At 35.9% G+C, this 24,585-nt stretch overlaps 1 protein-coding gene across 1 annotated transcript in view; it reads right to left on the reverse strand.

Annotated features, from left to right (window-relative positions):
* LOC134746099 (rho guanine nucleotide exchange factor 10) overlaps window positions 1–14,734 on the reverse strand; it is a 38,789-nt gene extending 24,055 nt beyond the window's left edge. The window contains exons 1-2 of the mRNA XM_063680351.1: window positions 14,632–14,734; window positions 6,198–6,300 (exon numbers count right to left, since the gene is read on the reverse strand). Coding sequence (XP_063536421.1) covers window positions 6,198–6,300; window positions 14,632–14,707 — 179 coding nt within the window. The 5' untranslated portion in view covers window positions 14,708–14,734. The remainder of the gene's footprint in view (window positions 1–6,197; window positions 6,301–14,631) is intronic.
* Window positions 14,735–24,585: the final 9,851 nt, after the last annotated feature.

Consider the following 24,585-nt stretch of genomic DNA (forward strand, 5'->3'; position numbering starts at 1 on the left):
GTTGCCGATGTGCTACCTGTTTAGTAGATACAGGAACCGTGCAAGTTTTTTTATAGGCACAGACACAATAACCTACGCTCTCGCAAATGCCAGATTGCGCAGAAATGCGAATGCGTGCGATGAGAATGCGTCAGAACGAAAATGATAATTCAATAACACATTATCCTAGCTCTGTTTTGAAACTCAACTGAGCTAATGTTTGGCATTGTACCAAATGTATCAATATCCTCGTTTACTGTTTACTCAGCCCGTAAATTGCATGCTAGGTCCGTACCTAGTTAGTAGGTACCAAAAAGACATACGCAACTCCGTATAAAATGAATAGTCTCAGGAAAAACGTGTATCGGAAATCAAGAAAACGTCATTCTCGAATAGATGGCGCCACACCTTTGGCCTATACTCGGCTAGATGGCGCTGACGACACCGTTTGATATTTAACAATTTTAACACATATCAGTGAAAGAACATGGGTTAAAGTCATATGGCGTTCTATAAAAAAAAAAACATTTATCCATATATATATATATAATTTTTTTGATATTTTTATACATTTTCATTTTCAGTTTTAATCGTGTGTCGATAGACGGCAGTAAATTTACGGTGACTACAAAATTTACTATGACATTATCCTCCCTCTATACTATCTAATATTCTCTTTGGTAGGTACTAATCTCCATGTAAGAAATATAAGACTGGGCGTCAATTCGTGTTAATTATTAACTGTCATTGAAATCTTTACTCATGAATTGATAGGTTATCACATAATGTGATATATGGCCCGACATTGTCAGGCCGAGAGCGGAAACAGAAGCTCGTAACCATGTTCACTATAACGATTAAGTACCTACTTATTTATAATATAACATTAACTTTAGCATCATTTGAGAGTTTACCGGTGACATTCCTACATATTTCAATATGGTCAGCGTTTCACGATCTGGCATTATAAGTCAAATAGTCACCTGGTATGTATTTAAATATCGTAAAGCATTGCATTAATGGCAGATGAGATCTGCGGTGTCATTGTTGAAGCCAAGCAATCGACTCTCGAACAATCGGTCAATAATAATAAAATGACAATAGAGCAATTAGTTTCGACAAATACCTATAGGTACTAAACAACGACTCCTACCGGAGCTGTGACAAACTGACAAAGTAGATGCTGCGTATAATAACAAAGATATAGCATTATGTTTAATGTATTACGGTATAAAGGTTGTTATGAGTCTGGAAAAAGTACATAAAACTATGAACTGAACATAAAAATACCTTGACGACGAAATTTCCTGCATTAAATGTCATTTAAAATATCTAAATGCCTTAAGTAAAATTCGTGATCAGTTTTAAGGATTTGTTACCTGGGGCCCGTTTCTTAAACGCTTGTAACTTGTAATACAAGCGGATGTCACATTTTGACAGCTTTTGTAAGAAAGGGACTTCTACTTGTATTACATGCTACAAGCTTTTGAGAAACGGGCCCCAGGACTAGTCTTTTCAATCTGCGTACGTAAGTATTAGTCTACAATAGAAACCGTGTCCGTGGATTGCTTAGCTGCCTGAGTAATTAGCAATTATATTCTATTATTAATCTGTATGGCGATTATAATAAACTGTGCTAGCGTCAAATTGTTTTTCTTATGCAGGTGTTTGGTGTTTCTTGCGCCTCTGTTACTAAGGCAACCAAAAAATCCACGGTAGATGTCAGGCTTAAGTCCAATACAAGAATGCTGATGAATAAATAGATCAGTTCTTCGCTAAGCTACGCTTCGCTTATGCTAAGGCATTACATATGTTACTTTAGCCTTTTATGTCTAAAAAAACCGTTCCCTCTATCTTACTGGATGTGCAGATTAGTGTGAAAGTGCCTGCCTCAACATCATCAAATTCAATTAATTTTTTTTTGGTGTTAGCTGGCCAGGTCCAAAAAATAGCAGGTTCAAGTAATATGTACACATGTCAACGTTCTCAATCCGTATCGTATCTAGGATTCTCAGGTGGCGCGAGGGACAGCGAATGCGAAATAACTGTAGAAATATCAAACAATGCCTCATTTTCCCAGCACACGGGCCAACTGCAGTGATCAAATACTCAATAAAACATGACAGGTTTTCTGTTATTTTGTTTTGTGGGCTTTAATAACGAAACTATAAGCATTCTTAACTACTAAAACTAGGTAAAGAATGTAAACATACATGTATATTAATTTGTAAGTAGCTCGTGTGAATATAAACATGGGAGGAAAGGCAGCCGTCGCTCAGTCTGGCTGCCGTATCATCGGTTTATCTCCAGCGACCTGTGTACCTACGTGCAAGATGTGAATTAAGTATGTGCCGCGACTTGTATGAAGTCATCCTCATATTTATATAAACACAGCGAGATCTAGATAATTACGACTCTTACTGACATTTATATTTTAATCATCATCATCATCATTAACTAGCTATTCTATTCTACACACTAGCTATTCTGAACACTATTGCAAATAGACGCGCAAAAATTATTGGACACTTAATACGACACGACTACTTCTTTAAAACTATCCAGGAGGGGCGGATAGGAAGGAAGCGGGGTAGAAGAAAACCCAGACGCAGCTTTTTAGATCAAGTGAAAGAAAAAGTAGAGGTAGTGTCGTATCAAAAAGTCAAAGAGCTGGCGCAGGATAGGGAAAGCTGGAAGATACTCCACCGACAAGAGAATAACTCTTAATTTAATGATTTATATTTTATACATATAGATATATATTGTTCGACATAAAAACTTTGGCGATTGCTTTAAATCTAATTTTTTAAGGAACTGATATTTCATGAACTGCTCTTTTACAAATAACCTTTATTAAAAACTGTATAAATTGATCATGACTCCATAATTTTAGCACGAACTAAATAAAACTTCCGAAACTTTAATCACATTTACTTGTCTATCGGCAGTTAATTGAACATCATTACAATTTCATTAAAAATAGTATCGGTTCTATCACTAAAACTATTAGCCATTGATCCCAATTAGTGAAAATAAAGTCAAGTCAATGCCAAAACAATTACTGCTAACGAATCGCGATAGATTCTAGTTAGAACAGCTATTCTATTTTAGCTAAGGTTTCATTTAGCTGCCGTATACGGATGGACCAGTAGAGAGTTGGAGCAGGTTTTTATTCTCGATCATTTATCTGATTACCAGTATAGATGTACTATTGTAGACAGTTATAACCTAGCTTAAAAATATCATAATTTATAAAACTTATTGTGACGAGACTTATTGTACATTGTATATACTTTTGTTCTTTTATTGTGTTTGTAATCTGTCTTATGTACAATAAAGTGTTTACATACATACATACGAGACAAAGTATGCACGTGGTCAGTTTATTGTATTGCTGTTAGTATGGTTGTCTGACAAATTGATTAAATCTTAAATATACTTCACAGTCATACTTTATAAGTCACTTAATATTCTTATTAGTTGGGAAATAATGTTTATGACAACTTGCTTAATCAACTTTAACTACCATTAGCTGCAAAACTATCCACAGTTTAAAACGGTAAAAAAGTTGCTAGACGCTAAAAAAATGGAAGTTGTTAAGCCTTTTCAACTGCACTTACATACCATAAGCATTAGGTAGCTACGAGAATAATAAATAACCAATATAATAATTCACGTTATTTAGAATTTAGACACAGCACTAGTTAGTATATATTTCCTGTCAGAATAATGTACGCAAATTACCTTTAGAGTGAAAAATTAAAACTAATTTAAAATACAAAACGAGCATTTAAAGTTTACCCACTCTTTGTCTTGATATGAGTTCGAAGTGTACACTGGCAATGAAAAAAAAAGCGACTAATTTAATGTAAAATATAAGTGTGCGCTACAATAGGGGCCAGAATAATTATGCTTCGTGGCGTCGGGTTGAATAGCATACTACCATTATCAGTAACATGCAAATTAATGTCTGTCTGTGCATTACCGTGCCCTGGACCTTGACATGATTCTTTAATATTTATCTGTTCGGAGAATGTCACGCCTGTTGACTGTAGATTGCTTTATGTTAGCAGTTATGCGCGATATGATAGGTTTTGTAACACAAAGTGTGAATTTAGGTGTGTCTTCAGCGCTAGGGGATTCAATGCCAAGCAAACAATAATAAAATTCTAAAACAAATTAAAACTTTAAATTGTTATTGTTGCGCGATACGTATGACCATGATTATGCATTCTGCATGAATGTCATACATGTTATTCAATGTCTATGTATATTTAAAGTTGTCTTTACTTTGTTTTAGCTAATCAAATAGGGGACCGTACATAATAGCGATCATATGAACATTAGTAAACAGTAAGCAGGAAAGGCCTTGCGCGCTCATCTTGTTTAAATATAAAGCGTGCAATGATCGTTGTCGGAGGCAGTGCCCTCGGCTACCCTCTGGAGTTTAAGCGGGGCACAGGAAATTCGTGTTAATTGGCCCTGTAGCCCCGCTAATTGTTCGGCGCGACGGGACCACACCGCGGAGGAAGTCGCATATGCCAACTGTCAACATGCTGATGAATTTACGAACGAGAACATGAACAATAATATGATTTCAAACAAAACAGTGGTTTATTAACATAACAAATGGTTATGAAAAGTGTAGCGTATTGCCGCGGGTAATTCAGCTGCGCATGCCTTGTTGTGTATTTTAAAATGAAATACTTGCAAACAGATACGTCAAATGACAGTGATATCGACATTTGAAACAATATGCTTCCCACTCGTGTTCTATAAAAACGTCGAGGGACTCGAGGGGGCGACAAATTTGTCAAAAAATAATGAAACATCATCAATATAGCCACTGTTTGCTTAATTACTGAATTCAAACAACGTAAAACGCGCGCTCCGGTTCCGTCCCTCGGCTTTAATAGACGAGAATTGGTTCAATTTTGGAATAGCCATCAATCATACTTACTCGTAGCCTATGTAACTACTTCCTTAGTTCTGAAATTGTAGTGTTTCGAGTACTCAATACGACCTTTGGACAGCACTGCACTGTGTAATTTGTGATAGATAAATGTAAGTAGTTTATAATGACGTTTATGTTGTATCCTGTGCATAAAGGCTTGATTAGATGTATAGTGGAATTAGTAGCGTAAATTAAAACAATCAACCCATTGTGTTATAAAATATGAGCCGTGTGGCATTGAGCTATAATCGAAGAGACACATGTGACATTTGATTCGACATGCAATAAAATTATACGAGTTGCGTCTGACATACCACATTCGATTCGTTTAGACCTCAATAGCAATAAAATGGATACCGGTTAACACGTGTAAACTATTAAAATTAAAGGAGTACATGCGCAGTCGCGTTTAAAGTTCAGTTCAGTAATATTTACATGAGTAAAAGAGCTAGTATCCTAGTATAAGTTACATTTACTAGTAGATTTGTTAGTTCCTAGAATTTAGACTTCCCAGTAGTGACATATACAACTTGTCGGAATATGACAAACTATTTCTCCAGGATTACCCCTGTTCCTTTGCATAATTGGAAGTACCTACACATGGCAACCATCTAATACGATATGTAGCGGTAATGGGAGTCACCATAAAGCAAACGTTTACGAGTGCAGTACAGTTCCAAGTACGCTTCCTCTCTTAACTGGAGTATAATTATTAACTCTTAGAAATAGAAATTCACAGAAACAATACGACGGCGAACTTACCCCATTCGTCTTAGACTGCGTTTCAATTGAAAGAAAATTCCGCAAGAAATCTCGTGGAAGTAACGGAGGGGCAAGGTTCAAATAGTATGTAATAGGTACGTGTTAAACTGTTGTGTTAGGATATTAGAAACGGCAGTTAACACTTGCAAAGAGCTGTCCAAGAAAAAGCTGTGGTAGCTAGGAGGCTCTCGTTGTAGTAGTCGGTTCTTAATACATACTACATTTTACGCATTTTACACGATACTGCATATTTATAGTCTTTAAGGTAACATTTTGTCCCCTGGCACGAAAACTGTCTGACATCGGCTGGGATGGTGCGTGCGTGGGGTTTGGCAGTCCACCGGCTATCATGATGCTGGGGACCAACCGCTGTTGATGTTGGCGCCAGTAACTACTTAGGTACATTGATAATAAATAGTTCGGATAAAATTATGTATCTTTTTAAGGCCACTTCTAAATCAGCTTACAGACCAGTCCAAATTAGCTTTAAGAGACAAATTACCTGGAGTCCAGGGTGGAGTTGAGTCGCTGCGAGCGCCGGAGCGGCGCGTTGCGCACCGCGCTCACTGGCTCCTCCCAGCTGCCGCCCGCCGAGCGGTGCTCATCTAGAACAAACGGAGCTACTTTAAATTTACATATAAATGCCACTGCTGGATAAACGAAATGTATAACTATTTTGTATGAAGTTGATACGCACTATCCGTACGCGCTATTAAACCATTCGTTCGAAGTTGCGTTTCTATCCACCTAATACGGAATACTTAGGTAGCGTGGGATTCAATTCCATTTTTTATAATATTTAGATGAAACAAAAAATACGAGTACCTACTTAAAGTGCACACGTTACCCATATGCATGTTGTTTATAACAGTTTTGACGACTGGTCTGGCTTAGTGCATGGGTAGTTGACCCTGCCTATGAAGCCGATGGTCCTGGGTTCGAATCCCGGTAAGGGCATTTATTTGTGTGATAAGCACACATATTTGTTCCTGAGTCTTGGGTGTTTTCTATGTATTTGTATATTAGCCTTCTTGAGCTTATATTTATTTATTTATTTTATTTATTTAGATTGTATTAGCTATATTATTCCCGTCTCTAGTTACATCCATGGTAGGAAGTGCTATTTATACGTGTATGCTCTTTTGATTTCTACAACCTACGTTTGTTCATTTATTTAAAGTTGTCTGCATCGGTATTAGCAAATTACATCGTGTTTAAAAAAAAATTGATCCGAAGTGACTTGTATAGTAAACAAACCCCTGTAAATCAAAACGACAAACGAAAGAGCATATTTTAATTCTCCCTTCTAATTAGCATGCAGTAATCTCAGTCATCTCAACGTTACGGTTACTCATAATTATCATGTTGCGCGTCTATTTAGAGATAAACCAATGTCAGAGGAGGCATTAACAATCGCGCTTCGGGCACCTTACATTTAGCAGGTGGGCGGATGACCAAAGCTGTACTCGAACTTCAAAAATCTGTTCTTGATTAAACATTACTCGCAGTGTATCCCGCTCGGGGACATAATGTGCGGGTGAGATGCATTGCGAGTAATGTCAAATCAAATTCCGATTTTTAAAATTCGAAAGCCGCTCTGGGACTGGGATGCTCTTGCGCAAGTACGCGTAATGGATTTTGATTATCCCGTTAACGCTATGAACGAGTTTAAGTAATAGATTATCTTGGATTACGTTTGGAGATTTAAAGTAGTAGACGTAAGTTATGTTATAATGAAATGTTCTGTTTCCAATTATGTTTAGACATCTTTAAGCTAAAGGCAATGTTTAATAAATACATAGTTTAATTTGTGGGTGACATAAATCGTAACAAGTTTCTTAATACGCGCTTATTGCATAAGTCTGTAAAACGAACGTTTATACGGTCGCCATTATATATAATATATCCGATCTGTTCACACATACCTCTACTATAGCGGCAAAAAATCTATCATATTCCTATTTTGTTATTCAAAAATCCGTGAAATTAGACTGTATTTAATGTAAACAATTATTGTATCATCATCACGATCATTTATACATACTTACGTCCCACTGCATGCACGTGGCAACTGGCAACATAGGCAGCCACGTTTAGCACAATGCGGATTGGGGACTTCACACACACCAATTAATGTATGTTATAAATATTGAAAATTTGAAAACACACAAAAGCGAATCTTACCAACAATAAAACCTAGCTGGATCGCTTTTTCACCCTCGTTAGCCTCTGGTTTGAAAATTAAATCGAATCATTACAATTTAATACCCATCAGGCTACCGCGAAAACTCGGCCAAACTAATTATTTGAAAAATGTACCCTAGTCTGATCGAATTGTCCTTTTAATACGCCCCTATATTGTAAATTTCATTGAAATCGCTAGAGCCGTTTTAAAAAATTACCAAAATAAATATGCGAATGTACCTGAAAAAATATGATAGAATATTGTCCGATACTGTATATATCAACATCATGAACCTAAGCATTAAGGCATTAGCGAGTAGTTATTCTCCAACACTCTATCTATTCCAGAGAATTTTATATTAGCAACTTTATGTGAGAAATAATAGAAAATATAAGTTGCTTACAAAATGATTATGTCAAAACAAAAAGTTTCGTAAAATATACATATCGTTGGTTCTTTTTAAAGAGCTGAATAATGCTCCCAGGTGTATGGCATTGACAGTATTGTCCCAAGCACAAAAACGGTCAGATCAAAAAACCATATTCGCTGTGATGACTCTCAGGATTTTTTATAACCGAATTTGCTCATTAAGTTTGCGGCCTTGAAACTGTAAGACAGTGTGGGAGTAGCGACGAACACGTTTTGCTACCACGTTGCCGTTTAAATACGATTTAAACAGGCGGAATTAACACTAAGATGTAAATAATGTCAGTAAAGTATGAAATGATTGGTTAACATTGACCAATTATGCTATAAAGAAGGCTTTATAATCACAAGGAAATCATTCAGCTAGCAGAAAAATGGCTACTCGTACGACCAAAGTAATAGGCACACGTTCTTGCGTTTTTAGCAATAACGTTATGCCAAAGATATTTATTAAGCAAAAAAACATCCATCAGATCAGGAACAAGCATTCGTGCTTTTTATACGAATATCCATGCATAGACACAATGAAATACGTACTTAATTTATGTTTCTTTATCAATTTGTGTTTAATTTTACTAAGTGTATCACTCTTTTTTGTTCGCTTCATCGTATCATTCTTGTGTACACTACACCACAACGTATTCATCACTCCACTATATTAAGTACACATTACATAACCTCTGTTGTTCACTGTAAGGTTAAAGATCACTGTAGAAATAAGGAAGTATATGTAAAACATCTTAACATTATACCGACGACTCGCGTCAATTTCGAAACTGGCATTTAGTTTGAAATCAGCAAGCGCGTTTAACGAAAAACGTGTTGCCACCACAATGATTGACTACACACTAAACTATAACTTCTCAGTCTTCTCAATGGACGGTTAACGAGATACTTTACTAAATAATAATAGCAATTTGATCGCTCGTAAGAATACCTACTCACCACAGGGTTGATGACCTATCTAGTTGTTAATGGGTTTCTGAACTACATTTGCACAGTTGCAAGGTAATTAGTAGTGTGTTATGAAATTAATACCATTGTCAACAATATTGACCCACATGTGTTGAAAATAGTTACGGCTGCTCGGCGAAAGTAATAAATTAGTCTTGAACAAATTAAGAGTTATAGTTGTTCAATTGTTTATTTTTAAAATTGTTACGAATGTAACCTTACATTAGTTTGAGCGTGTGTATTTCCAATATAAAACATATATATAGTTTTTTTTAGGTCTTAATTTAAGAAATATTTGTAAACTTGTTTGTAAACGACTGTTTGTTTCTTAAATAAATAAATATCCCCTGTTTAGTGGTAGATTACAGGCAGTACGGCCAAAAATCAACCCAAACTAGGTTGTGAGCTCACCGAAATCAAATTATAGGTTTTGTGACCTTTGTGTCAAAGAAATATTAAATCTTTTATCAGTATCAAACTTATTGCGTTTAGTTCATGCTCATCTTATAAAAACATAAGCATGATGATGGAGAAAGAGCAGATGATAGTATCTTATCGCTATACTAAAAAATATGGCCCTTTTCTCAACCAGCTGCTAAGCGACAACAGATGCGCTAACAGGTAAATTTCCCATATATCCCGACCCAAATGAGACTACTAAAGTAGTAATAATAAGAGCGTTAATCCATGCTCTCCCGAAAGGCAAATATTACGGGATCAATTCAGTTTTAAATAAGTGACTGGCACTCAAAACCTTTCATGCAAATCTAGTGCATTTGACGCCGTAGTTGCAAATGCCAGCAAATAAAAATATCATATCAAATAGAATGAGAAAAAAGAAACAATATAGGTGTTCAATATAATATTTCAATACATATATTACCTATACAGTTTTGTAAGAAGATGGTTGATAATAAACTCTAAAATTATATCTCGATGAAGTAAATCTTTCAAAATGTATGCCTTTTATGCCTTAGGGTCCATGTTTTCAAAAGACTTAACGTATTAAGGCTTTTAAAAACATGCAAACGCGTATTTCAATGTCATTTTTTGCTTGAAGTTACTGTTCTAATCTTATTGTAATTCCATGCTTAAAATCGAAGAAAAGGCGAGGCGAAAGTAGTTTGACTAGTAACCCTATCCTATTTCGTTATCTAGTGCTCGGAATTAAGATGACTGCATCCTGAACAGCGATGACCCCCCTTTCGCTCCTCTAGATACAAGTATGGCCCATAAATCAAATAGTAGATAGCATTACTTGGAAGTTTGTAACGGGGTAAAGATGCTGCAAACTATTAGGTCTCGTATTTTTCTCGTAACATCAGTACCGGTACGATGCTGTTTATAACAGACATAAAACATTCTTCTACTTACGAGCTTATTAGAAAGTGACGAATGCGGCTGGTCGTGATAAGAATAGCGCGGTCAATGGAAGGTTCAGAATAAAAATAGGTAAAAGAAATGATTAACAGTATCAAAACGTATATGTGCCTCTTGTTTTATAAAATTTATACATATTTATTTATTAAGCGTGTTTAATTTAAAATATTCTCTTCGTATGCGTATTTTGATTTTAAATAGGTATTTTAATGGCGCTTTACTAAAGATACATTGAAGATATACATAATATATACTTTGACAAATTTATGTCAATTGAAGATCACCTCATTTCGCGAATTATTGCAGTTCGGTCATTCGAGTAAATATATGTTTATTACACTAAGTCTTACGTAAGCGAACAACTCGCAATTGCGAAGCGAAGCGGCGCGGCGGGCCTACAGCTTTCGCGTTTGCAACGAAATCCCCCACGTAAGACACTTCTATAGGGATCAAAGGATTGATTTGATTCACCCCGCGCCGCATCGCTTCGCTTCGCATTCGCGTGTTGTTCGCCTACGTAGTACGCTGCGTTAGTAATTGTTAATTTCATACAATATCTACATAAAAGTAACTTCATTTATCTTTTTTTAATATACCCCATATCAAAACAATACGTAAATAATGGTTGTATAGAGATAAATTAACAGAGAGGTTGTCACACTGACACAATCTGACTAAAAGTAGATCTAATTTTGTATCTATTTGTAGTTGGCCTTATTAGACACTAAGGTATTGTAAATAAAGAAATAGCAGGTCCATATCAAGAGCAGATTTATGGACGTTTTGTATCTAACGATCTATCGCAGTGGGTCGAGATCAGAGGAGACGCCGGCGCGGGCGCGCCCGGTCTCACATACGACACACTGGTAAAATTTCATAGCAGTAGTTTGACTTGACTATAAATAACAAATTATCTTATCAGTAGTTAAGAATAAAGCCGACAAAGCTAAATCTTATACCCAATCAAGTTTCCGTTTCTAAATCTAGAAAATTATAAGATTTTAAATTAGCTTACAATTGCAATACCTGGTCGCTATCTAAGTGGGTCAAAATCGTTCGACAAAACCGGCGTCTTTTATGTAGACATTACAATAAAATTTTGTAACTAGTATTAAGTTAACTTTTCGGATATTTTATTCCAAATTTAAAGAAGTAGAAGATATAAAAAAAACGCCAATAAGGTACGAAAATTAGACTTTAAAGTCCGTTTATTTTATAATGTCTATAGGAAAGTCGCATAACCAACTCATACAAAAAAAGTTTTTGACTCAAGTGTCGCGGAAAGTGTTGTGTATCTATCTATCACCGCTCTATACCTTACTGACTTATTGATTATTATGACCTTATTTTATGAAAGATGATGCAGTAAAACAAGGGTCGCCAAGATCTTCGTAGTTTGGAGACTCCCGTTTTAAACAAATGCTCGCATACACGTCTAAGTTAAAAAACCGGACAAGTGCGAGTCGGACTCGCGCACGAAGGGGTCCGCAAAAATTGCCATTACCATTACCCCCCTTAAATATTTATTTTATTCTGCTTTTAGTACATATTTGTTGTAGCGGCAACAGAAATACATCATCTGTGAAAATTTAAACTGTCTAGCTATCACGGTTTATGAGATACAGCCTGGTGACAGACGGAGAGACAGACAGACAGCAGAGTCTTAGTAATAGGGTCTCGTTTTTACCCTTTGGGTACGGAACCCTAACAATCCAGACCTAAATCGACGTAAATACCCGCCGTCCATAACCATAATTCCAGTGGGTACTTTTTGCTACGTCGCGCCGGGACCTTAGTCTATGAAATTATGAAGTTGAGTTACTGATTGCAATAACATTATCGTGCATGCATTATTGTTTGAACCGGCTAGATGGTATGATTCACAACCGTTGCAAGTTTCAGATAAGAATGCAGCAAATAGGGCGTTGCGAGCTAACAATCGGGCTCGAGAACATTATGCGCTTGACACAATTCCTGGCCGTGGATTCCCATTGCTTCAAAGCTTAGACGAGTCAACTCCTAGGCTTTAAGGCTATAACAGACGGAGCGATAATATACCGACAGATATCTTGGAGTATAGCTAAGCACCACACAAGACTACGATACCAAAATATATATCGCTCTCTGTCTAGCACCTACATTGTGAGAGAGACGAAATATCCCAAAATATATCTTAAGGTATCTTAAGATGCCTTGTTATAAGATATCTTAGGATGCCAAAATATATATTATAGCTTCGTGTGTGGACTCTGTCAAATAGTACGTAAAAGATATCGTAATAAATTAATTAAAAAATGAATAATACGACTGCGGAATTTTAATCGTCTCTCAAAGCTCTTCATTTTGATACCCCACTCGATAAAATGCAAGATTATTTTTTTTCAAATGTCGCGCGTTATTGTGTATTATGTCCGATGTTGTTGTTGATTTAATTGTGACGTCATATAGCCTATGTCACCCGGGATGACGAAAGGATTCTAATGATATATCATACATCTAAATCGGTTAAGGCATTTAGAAGTTATGGTGGAATAAAGAAACTCACATACAAACATGAACCCTGAAAACAATACACTCTTTTTTTTGGGCAGTCGTGTAATAAGATGCCTTGCTATAAGATATCTTAAGATATATTTCGCTCCGTCTGTGACGGACTTTCGGCTAACCTAACAGTGACATCGAGATCCTCAACTTTTACTTTTTAGCCGTATCCCTCCCTTCACAGTCACCTTTGTCATGGTGGTCGTTGCATGGCCCTTCGTATAGTCTTAACACTATCTCTAACAGAGGTATTTAGTAGATTTAGGGGTGATAGCGAGATCCCTAAAAGCTATGTTTGACTAAACATTTAACGCACTTGCTCGACTAAGCGATCGAGTTGCATAAGCTATTGGAATATCCTTATGCAGGAACGCGCACATATGGGCACAGTGAGACAGTGACGTTGAATGTAGGTACCTATAGTTTAATAAGGAGATGTTTATAGGTCCGTTGCCCGTTGACTTCAATTTAAACGTCATTTTTAGGTTGACTATAAGTTCGCGATGCCGTTATTCAGACGTTGACCTACGATTGTTTCAAAATCAACGAGCTAGACACCTAAAAACATGAATCAACATATCCGTGTTGTGTTCGGGAGTGTGACACACTGTAAAATATAACTAAATAAAATACCCACGTAAGATGTTTACTTACTTACGCTTACTAAATAAAAGTATGGTGCGTGAACAAGAAATCAGTCGAATCCTTTGAAATATAGCATAAACATAATATTGTACCAACTGTATCGCGACAAAGTTTTTGAATAAGTTGTTCAAACGATATTCAATCGCTTAATTTCACTAAGTCGGTTGTGCAACCCGTGTGGCAACCGTCCATCGGGACCAATTCCGTAAGTGACGTTAACCATCTGAATAAACGTAATTGAACAATTTCTATCAACCCATTGCCCTTATCTACTTGCTACTTGTGTGAATTGGTACCACAGCTGCCGCTAATCATTTTTATGGGACTCTTAAATTCAATATTCTACGATGTTAAACAAGATGTTGCAAGCTCTAATAGAAGAGTGGTTTGAGGACGTAATTGTACGAGTACAATTCTAAATGGCTATTTTACTCGTATGTTCGTAACAGTGTGTGCAAAATTATTAGTTGTGAAAATGAAAATCATCGCGAACTACCTACACATGGAACCACATCGTCACAATTGTGGTTTAAATTTAAATATATTCTTATTTGATCGGTGTTACTGGTGTTAGAATTCATTCGATGGTATTGTTTCAATTAACGCTAGCAACTTTCATTGAAAAAAAAAATAGGACGTTCTAAAATTAAACCACGAGACAAAGTAATTAAGATAATTAAGGCGACAAAATTAGGCTTAGTTTTATTTTTGGCAGCAATAAACATAAGTCGACGTGAATTTGCATGCACTTAAAATCGTCTCGCGTACCAGGCATGCACTTCATTCACAAAAAAAGTATGTTTACCAATCTGTTTGTGAGTTTCCTCGAGCACCGGACATAGCTTCACCTTATTTACGACGATCACCAACGTAAACTGCATTTTCTCACACCACACACTCGGCAGCGTAACTTTCTCACATTTCCACTACGTTTGAAGAGATGCATCGTACGCAGCGTGCACTCGTCTGCACTGTCGGTTTAAAACTAACCCGGATTAACATAATTGGTCACAATTGGTTCTATTCGGGAGCCGTGTTGAATTTTAATACCAACATCGGTGGTGACACAGTATAGGGATAATGATAGTAATCTTCCAGAGTATTTAGGATACAACATTTGACTTTCAAATCTAGAATGCGATGCGACGGTTGCTCGTCCCAGTCCCAACTGATCCCGGGTAATTTAGGCAAGCGGTGCCCTTGTAACGTATATATCGTAACTTTATTCGCACGCATCTGTACTTTTGTTAGAAGATGGACTACTCTATACAAATCTCCCCTGGTTATGACTGGCGTTCAGTCATTAGAGTATTATTATTAGCCCACAAACAAAGCTAAATTGTAAATGTGCGCCTCCCGCATCAATTGGGAGCGCAACGGGGGACTCGCGGACGGAAATAACACAAAAATCGCTATTTCAAGGAATAGCAGGGATAGGATATGTTCGCATTAGCGAAATGTTTACGGCACGAAGGACCGGCTGTTTTCAATCCGAGGTTTAGTTATTTCTGATCTTGATATCTACGTCGTCTCAATGAGAATGTACCACGATAATTGTTATTTCAGCAGCAGGGTTAGGATTTGGTCGTATTTACTAGCGAAATGGCACGCCTTGAGTGACATAAGCAATATGCATAAGGCAAGCAAGATAACATGCAAATGTAATAAAATAACCATGATTTTAAAGAAAAGAGTAAAGGTTCACATTAGCGAGAAGTTTACGTATATACGTACGGATCAGTGACTTGAATAGAGACTCAAAGAAGATCAAAATATAAGGATGTGACATGTGACGCATGCTATATGCACAAATGCGGGCCACGTTGACGAATTCGCGTTCATTTAATAAAAGCGCGTAGTGTTGCACGTGTCACTGTAGAGTCTATCTTTATTTCAATAAAAAGGAAGTTTTGATAAACATGCGTAGCGTGGCCAATAATAGAAGACGTAGGATGCTGGTTTGAATAAGCTGACAGGCCAGTGACAGCAATTAATCAATTGAAACAGACGCCCGAATTGGTATACCTAACCATTAATCATTGCTACGATTCCGATTAAACAATATAACCATATACGGTCATATGCGAACGATTTCCCGTAGCAACTGCCTTTTATAGATTAAATATTGACGCATATTAGCGGTGTTATTTAATACAGTGAGTGGATTTACATTACAATCGGAGCCAACGTGCCAGCGTGCGGCGATGTTGACGCGGTAATGGAGACCGATCCAAAAATACTTACATAGCAAGACTAGCTAGCGCGAGCTTCTGATTAATGTAAGGGCTAAATATTGCCTTTTGAATTTACACGTCAACGTAATGCATTCTATTCGTCGGACGTGAAGCCGGCTTATTTTCGTAGATAATTACAGTCATTAATATTTCAAAAGATAGTGTTAGTGGTGTTTACTTGTAACAGCGACACAGCAGTGATTCATCTATCATCGTGATGCTGCTCATCTATCATTTTTTACCAGATTGACTGAAAATATCTGCGCGTCAACATTGTATGCATTGGTGTCCGGTTATACTAAAATGACTTTCAGTCAATTTGTCCGACATATGACATATGTGTAAATGCACGTTTTATTTTGACGAAACCTAAGGTGGTTGAGCTTTTTGTAAGATGACGAAGCCTGCGCTGTGGCTGTCAGAAGGTATGCTATTTTTTTATACAATAAATTTGTCCGACTTAAAATCTGTCTTTTTTTTTGTAGAAATGCAGGACCAGTAGGCCGAGCACATGATTGGCGCGACAGTATCTCGCCGCGAGATAGACTACCCGTCTTTTACTAACTGTATGAATTAAAGCGGGACGGGTAGTACTTTGTACACTCAAACTATCATTTTAATGACCATGATTTAAAAACAGAGCTTGTTATACTGTTATATGTGATCAAAGGTCTCCTGACGAATAATTAGACATTATACAAAAAAAAAATGAAAACAAGAAGGATGTCGGAAGGAGCAATTAAGGGGTGGTTGTACCCGCCGTTCCCCATGTAACCAACTAGGTGTAAAACAGTTATCCTTATCCGCCCCATCGTTTGCTCAATAAATCGGTGCACAACGCATGTCCTTATTAATAAGTATGAAGTATGTACATATATGTGGGTGTAACAGCAATCAGTTTAGCCACTAGTCTTGTCTTTCTGTCATTTGATTTTGAGCGTTAACAGAAGTAATTGAGGTAGTATTTTGGGTGTGTTGTGTGGTGTATACTTACATTTGATGAGTACGACGGAGTCGTGGGGCTCGCATTGCACCTGGGTGGCGTTCATGGCGAGCAGCCCGCCGCTCGCCCCGCCACCCGCCACGCTCGCTTCTCTAGACATAACAAAATGCATATTAGAGTAAATTGTATGAAGTCAATAAGGTCATTTCGTAATTGGTGCTACGGTCACAGAACTAAATACTATCGACAGTAATTGGGTAGTTGACATTTTTTTATTAGTCGATCAGGTTTGTTTCGAGGATCGAACGTCTGTATGGGACCCATTGTCTTAAAGCAATTACAAAAGTCACAAATGATGGTCAAAGTCTGACACCCGCATTTTACTGACGAAACGCTCTAACAAAATGGCAACACATCGTGACGTCATTGTGTCACTTTGCTTAGAAGCCACAGTGTTAGAAGCCATTTTGATGTATGGAAAACAAGGAAATTGCGATTTTGTCGCTGAAATGTTGCGCTTATGTTGCTATACATTTTTTTTAAATAAAATGTAAGGAATCGAATGGTACCGTTATTTTTTTTAGACTCCGACACGCTAACTTTGTACTGACTTGGCAGTAACAATACATACATAATCCATAGAACTGCCATACTTGACGAAGCACTGCTTGGCAGGAAAACTTAGCTTGATCCAACTCTAATGGGCCGGATTAGGGTATGCTCCCCATACTGTCGCCGTACTAGTCGCAGCCGGGTGGGTCCAGGCGCCTATTTCACTAACTTGACAAATTGACACCTAACACGGACGATTTCTTGTACATTTCTGAGTCGATAAGTATCGACGGTACATTGTGTCAACATTACTGTTTGAAACAGCAATGTACGATTAATTGTCATTGTCAGGCGACAGTTGTCAACGTGGTGGTGAAACAGGAGCCAGAATTAAATTTAAATTTTTAAGGTGCCGTATACAAAGGGTAAAAACGGGACCCTATTACTAAGACTCCGCTGTCTGTCTGTCTATCCGTCTGTCATCAGGCGAACCGTGATAGCTTCGTGCGTGAGTCCGACTACGCGACTTGCACTTGGCCGGTTTTTTTAATTTTTATTCATGTAATGTAGGTAAGGTAATTAATTAAATTACTATAATAAATTTAAAATATGTTAAAAAATACCTATTAAAATATGTACATGAAAAATATACAGGAGCAATGTTTTGTTTTAATGTAAATATTTTTCTAAGACCTAACCTAGTGCTACACGATAATTTCTAAGCGAAACAATGACCAATATACCTAGATGCAGGTCGGACTGATTCACTATGCATTACGTTACAATTATAATATTTACTAAACCATGGCAGTGATTGGCAAGTAGGTATTAATTGGATTTTCAGAACTATTATTGTTATAGTGAAATTGCAATACATTAACTGCACTGCACCTGCAGCTGTTATTTTAGTTGTACTTAATAGGCATGTACTTATTGTCAACTAGCTTTTATTAGATTTATATTAGTCTTTAATCGCATTCGCACTGCATAAACTTACAAAAGGATGTTTTGTTTTCGTTTTGTTCTCCGGTAGGTATTGAATAGGTATCTTTCTTTAGTCTATTATAGTAATTTGGAGCATTTTCTATGAAAAGGGACCTTATTGTCGATGGCGCTTACGCCGCACAGCGTCGCGCGGCATTGTATTTATATCAGAGCATCGTTAATAATGGCGTAAGCGCCATCGACAATAAGGTCCCTTTTTATAGAAAATACCTTATTTAATTTAATATAACATCTTAGTCAAGTAGTAGTCGTATTCATTGCGGAAATAAAAAGAACATACCTACCTACCTAGTAGTGATTTATTTCATTTTAAAGTAGTTATTTGTGGTGAACTGATAGGTCATTGCTCTGTCCCTTCAGAACATAAATTGGCAAGAAGCAGGCAAGAAGTGAAAACAAACACCGGCGGCTGGCTGGACAAAATGAGATTAGGACTCGCGCCAAATTAAGGGCAATGATTTTTTTTACTGTTACTTTCGCGTGAATCATTGTTGAAATATTTAAAAGTCTAAACTATTTAAAGTTACAATGTGTCCGTTGGTAGGCACCCACCTAACTATAAAAAATCATACATACATGTTGAATCATATATTATACCAGCATTACCAGCTCTGCACTTTATATTCAGGTTCCATAGTAAATTTCATCCCCCTTTTCACCACCTTAAAGGACGGTTTTTGAGATAAAAACTAGAGTCAAACCAAGAAAAGTCTGCAGAGATTTCGACAGCACACTTCAATGAAATTATGAGTATTATGACGTATAAATAACACTGGCACTGCGTGTGCTGTCAAAATCTCTGCAGACTTTTCTTGGTCTATCTCTATGTTCTTTCCCGGGACTAACTATTTCCTTACCAAATTCAGTACGCGCGTACCAAATACAATACATAAATCGGTTCACCGGTTTAAGTGTGAAGAAGTAACAGACAAACAGTTACTTTCGAATTAAAAACAGGTATACTAGTATGGACTAGTATATGAATTAGTATGGATATATTTAACAGCACTTTTAATGATTACAAATATAACGATGTAATCAAATGATTAGACTCAGAGTACTCAAAACTTTAATTTCCCACCATACCAAATAGGGTTGGTAATGATGCAATGTAGTGTATGAGCATAAGTATCAAAAAATTATAAAGATAGGAAAAACGCATTGACAAAGAATGATAAGAACTCTACACCATGTTGTCCAAAGGTTTGAGCCATAGCTATTAGAGAGCAACATAAGACACAGCAAGTGTTCAATTGATCGTGGGAGAATCTTGGTCTGGCCCGTGCACTGATTTGAGTTAACGCTCAATGTTGTAAGTGTGACTGACTACATGGTAGTCACTAAAGTATTGGTCAAAACCACTCATGTTTTAATACCTAATTGACTAACATTTCGTAACTGTGACCAACTTCTTCGAGTCAGTCATACAAGAATTTAATGCGGCTCATCTCATAAGTATAAATATTGTAGGTAACTAAAGTATAAACAGTAAATAAAAGTATAAACAGGTACATTACAACAATAGATTTTTTTAATTAGCATGAATGAATGTCATAAATATATCGAGACACGGCAGTGTGTCCGGCCAAGTTCAGAGAAAAATCCGTGCGAAATTGCAGTGTGTCACAGTAGGTATTATTTACACGAACCCCTTGGAGCCGCTTTTTCAACCCGTTACTTTTTCAAGTGCAGCCAAATCTGATTATACTAAACTTGATAATATATTAATATTATCGTCACATATTAAATCACATTTACAATCGGGTCTATCGCGAATTGATTTGCTGGGCTGGGACGTCAGTTAGCCGCGACCATGACCAGTGAAACCTGTGTCGAAACGTCGGTAAATAAAGGTAACAAAATAAATTCGCAATAGACCCGATTGTAAATGTGATTTAATATGTGTTCAAAACGCGAAAGTTTTAAATGTTATATTATCGTCAAAATTTTGAAAAAATTTCGAATCCGCACTGCTACTCAGTAAGTTAAGTGTTAAAACGCAGTAACTGCATCCCATACATAGTCACCACATTTTAGATTTCACAGAACAAGATAAGAGTTTTTTTCAAAGTAGGTAGTCACGATACATACCTACCTACTGGTTATAAGAAATTTACTAGGAATTTCGTGTCAATAGTCTCGTATAGTATAGTTTCGTGTCTTTAGATAGTTAAAACATACCTACCTACTGGTTATAAGAAATTTACTAGGAATTTCGTGTCTATAGTCTCGTATAGTATAGTTTCGTGTCTTTAGATAGTTAAATAAATGTAAACAATGTGTTTTTACATTTTCGGGTACTTGAAACATTTATCATTTAATTTTTTTTTATATTCTTACACAAATTGACTAAGTCTCACGGTAAGCTCAATAAGGCTTGTGTTGTGGGTACTCAGACAACGATATATATAATATACAAATACTTAAATACATACAAAACATCCATGACTCAGGAACAAATATCTGTGCTCAACGCACAAATAAATGCCCTTACCGGGATTCGAACCCAGGACTATCGGCTTCATAGGCATGGTCACTACCCACTAGGCCAGACCGGTCGTCAAAACCAACCAAACAGAAAACTGCCTGTATCTGTTCCTCATCGTTCTGGTTTTAACCTATTTCATTTAATCATATAATGTTTTCATCTACCCTCAAATGGCTAAATATTGCGTCTCCTTTTAGGTTCTTTACTAGGGAGAAGTAATAGCAAATATTTAAAAACTTTTGAATCATCCCGATATATGCCTATTAGCAAAATAGCATGATTATAGCAGCTTCGTTGTTATGCTGAGTAAGTAATATATCAGTAAAACTTCTGTAAGTTTTGTCATATCAAGTTAAATTATTAATCAACTCGAAGAATGTTCCTGCCCAGTAAAATACCTTATTGTGGTTTGTTTACATTGTGTTAAATACCTAAAGAAATAGACTATAGTGGGTAGATTTATGTTGTTCAGAGAAAGGTGGCATTTTGGTTGCTAAGGTGCTGCAAGGAAATGCAATTAAAACAGTCTTTATTTCTTAGCCTTATTCAATTACATAGGTGTAGTTCCTTAAGTGTTTATATACACATTGTACATGTACATCTATAAAACTATCAACACTCCATGATTCATTAAACTTTATAATTATTTTATTATCAATTCTACTATTTATCTAGTATGTACCTATAAAAAAGCAAATAATATTAAGTATTGTGTAAATAGTAAATGACTAATGTGGATCGAATAATTATTTTATCAATTCTATTTATTTTAATTAAATATATAAAAGAAATTACTATATATTTGACTTTATTTACATAAGCAGTGAATGACTAACACTGACTGATTATCAATCTTGTACTTATTCTCATTCCCCTTGTTTAGACAACATTTAGGGACCACCTCATTTCAAAGTCAAACCAACTAACCAATCATTACAACCCCTAAAATAGAAATGATAAACCACAACAGTTAAAAGCAGCTGCTGTTCCTTTGAAACATTTAATTGCTAGCCCATGTGTTTACAGCTTAGTTTGCCTTTAAAAAACACTCAGTCGGGCTCTGGTTTCCTGACTATTTTTATCTATTCATTAAGGGTGGAATTAGCTACAGTCAAATTCTGATTATGAATAGGAACTGAGCTGTAATTCATGTTTAATTACAACACAACATTAATAAATAATGTCTGTAATTTATTGTAAACCAAAACAAAGAAGCTATGCAAGCACTTGTATTCACACCAACTTGGGGAAATTGTCAATATTAAAACCAGAAGCAAAGAAAATCCTAGTGTACAGTCACCTGCAATAATATGTTACACAACAAAAAAATATTTGACACAATCTTATTTGTAGAGCCCATAAGAGTGTGTCACACATTTTTGCGGCCTTTGAACAGTAACATATTATTGCAGGTGACTGTACAAGTCTACCATAACATTTGAACCTGAATGTAATTTGTACACTCAGCATTAATAGTAGCGGATGGAACAATGCTCGGAAGTATCTGCCCTTCTGGAATTCTTTTTCAAATAGAGGTATAGTATATCTCTATAGTTCTCATTCTCAAGTATTTGTCACAGTTTAATTGTCTACATTTAGATACATATATCTTTTTGTTAAGCTTTTAGAGAATTTTTGATCCATTACTTATGATGATAACTGTACCTACTTGCATTCATTTTAATAATTATTAAATAATAGCGATCCGCACAGGTTAACCTTAACAAATTAGACACCTAAACCTTCCTTAAAAATAATTCTATTGATAGGTGAAAAGCGCATGAAAATCCGTTCATACATACAGATAGACGCGGCGGGGGACTTTGTTTTATAAGATGTATAGATTATTTGTATACTTAATCTAAACAGGAAAATCCCCATTTAAAACTTTGGAGCTAGCATGAAAACAAGGTGTTAAAATGTAGTTCTTATGAACAATTGAACATGGGCCAGCATTGGCAATGGGCATTCAAGGGCCGACTATCTGAAAGTGGTGTTGAGAACAGTGTGAAGTCAAGAGGTGAGAAAAAAAGAGGTGATCCATGAAAAGAAAAACAGAGAGAGTGGGTCAAACTATAGGTTCATTGACCAACACTCAACAAACAATGGAATAGGTAAATGAGAGACAGTAGTCTAATGGGGTCATTCTCACATATTGTATCATAATTGTGGTTTGTATTGAGATTCACTCACTGGAGAGTTTTAATCATAATCATCATTTATTTGCACATAAGAAGGGTTTTACGTAGATATTATAAAAGTTACATGGTCTAGCCTTTTTAACTGTTTTTGGCAGCATGCAAATGGGTCCTTATAATACATTAAATTTGTATTACATAAGACTACCTTAAATTAACTTAATTAATTACCTACTAACTATATTAACTTATATTAAACTAGAATAGGATGCACAATAAGTTAACTTTACTATTCAATACAAATTACAATACAGTCCCAGCAATTGATAATAAAATAATTAAGTTCATATGTAATGTCCAGGTAAAAAATATTTATAATACAAATTTGACTAATATTAATTTTAAACATTATTATGCGCAATAAATTCATTAATAGAGTAGAATGATTTTGTCAGTAGCCATTTAAAAAATGATTAAATGATTATGATTTTTTTATATTTTTATTTTGTTTTCAATTATAATAAAATTTGCTGGGGATTTTTGTGGAACCACTGTAGATATGTAACTAAATAGGCCCTTAAAAAATTTACTTATTTTTGAGAGACAGGTACCTAGGAACTTATTAAAATAAATAAAATAAATAAAGTTTTATATTCAGGCAACATGTACAATGCATGTTAAATGCAGCACAAAATTTCTGTAGCCAACATCACATTAAGATATAACGATATAGGAAATGTAAATATTTAATATAGTAAATATGAACAAGTGTTTCATATGACATGTTTGTTTTTATTATCTTACTAATTGTATCTACAAGCAAGACAATGATAACAAGAAGCTTTTTATTAAAATCTTTTTAGGTGATCCATAGAAAATGGATTGATTTGGAGTTACATATCTTTAGGGTGGCAGAGGAGGCAAAATGCCACTGACCTCCAGTTTGGGAAGTTGTGACTACCGGAGGAAGCAAAATATATAAAAAAGCAAACATCCCATCAGATATATTTGCTATGGGCCTCAGTTGATAGTTGTTCAACTACAGTTCCAGGAACTTATTGTTCTACTGTTTATGAAAAATGATTGTAAAAGTAAAAAACTTTTTAAAAATGAATTTAAAAGGTTTTTTGGGGCAATAAAGCTTACCTAAAGTCAGCCACCACTCTTATGTCCACCACCACTAAAACTATGGTTGATAGCCATACCCAAGATTTTTTGGTGCACGAATGTTTAACATTAACCAAAGAGGTAGGCCCTACAGCCTATTCATTCATAGTTTTATACTGCATATTTTATAATTATAAACTAAGTTATAAATTAAATAATAATTATTGCACCAGAAACCCCAGGGTATAAGTATACTTCAGGGCAGTTCTGTTGTGATTATGGAATGATTATG

Source organism: Cydia strobilella, chromosome 12, assembly GCF_947568885.1.
Source record: "Cydia strobilella chromosome 12, ilCydStro3.1, whole genome shotgun sequence".
Taxonomy (NCBI): Eukaryota; Metazoa; Arthropoda; class Insecta; order Lepidoptera; family Tortricidae; genus Cydia; species Cydia strobilella.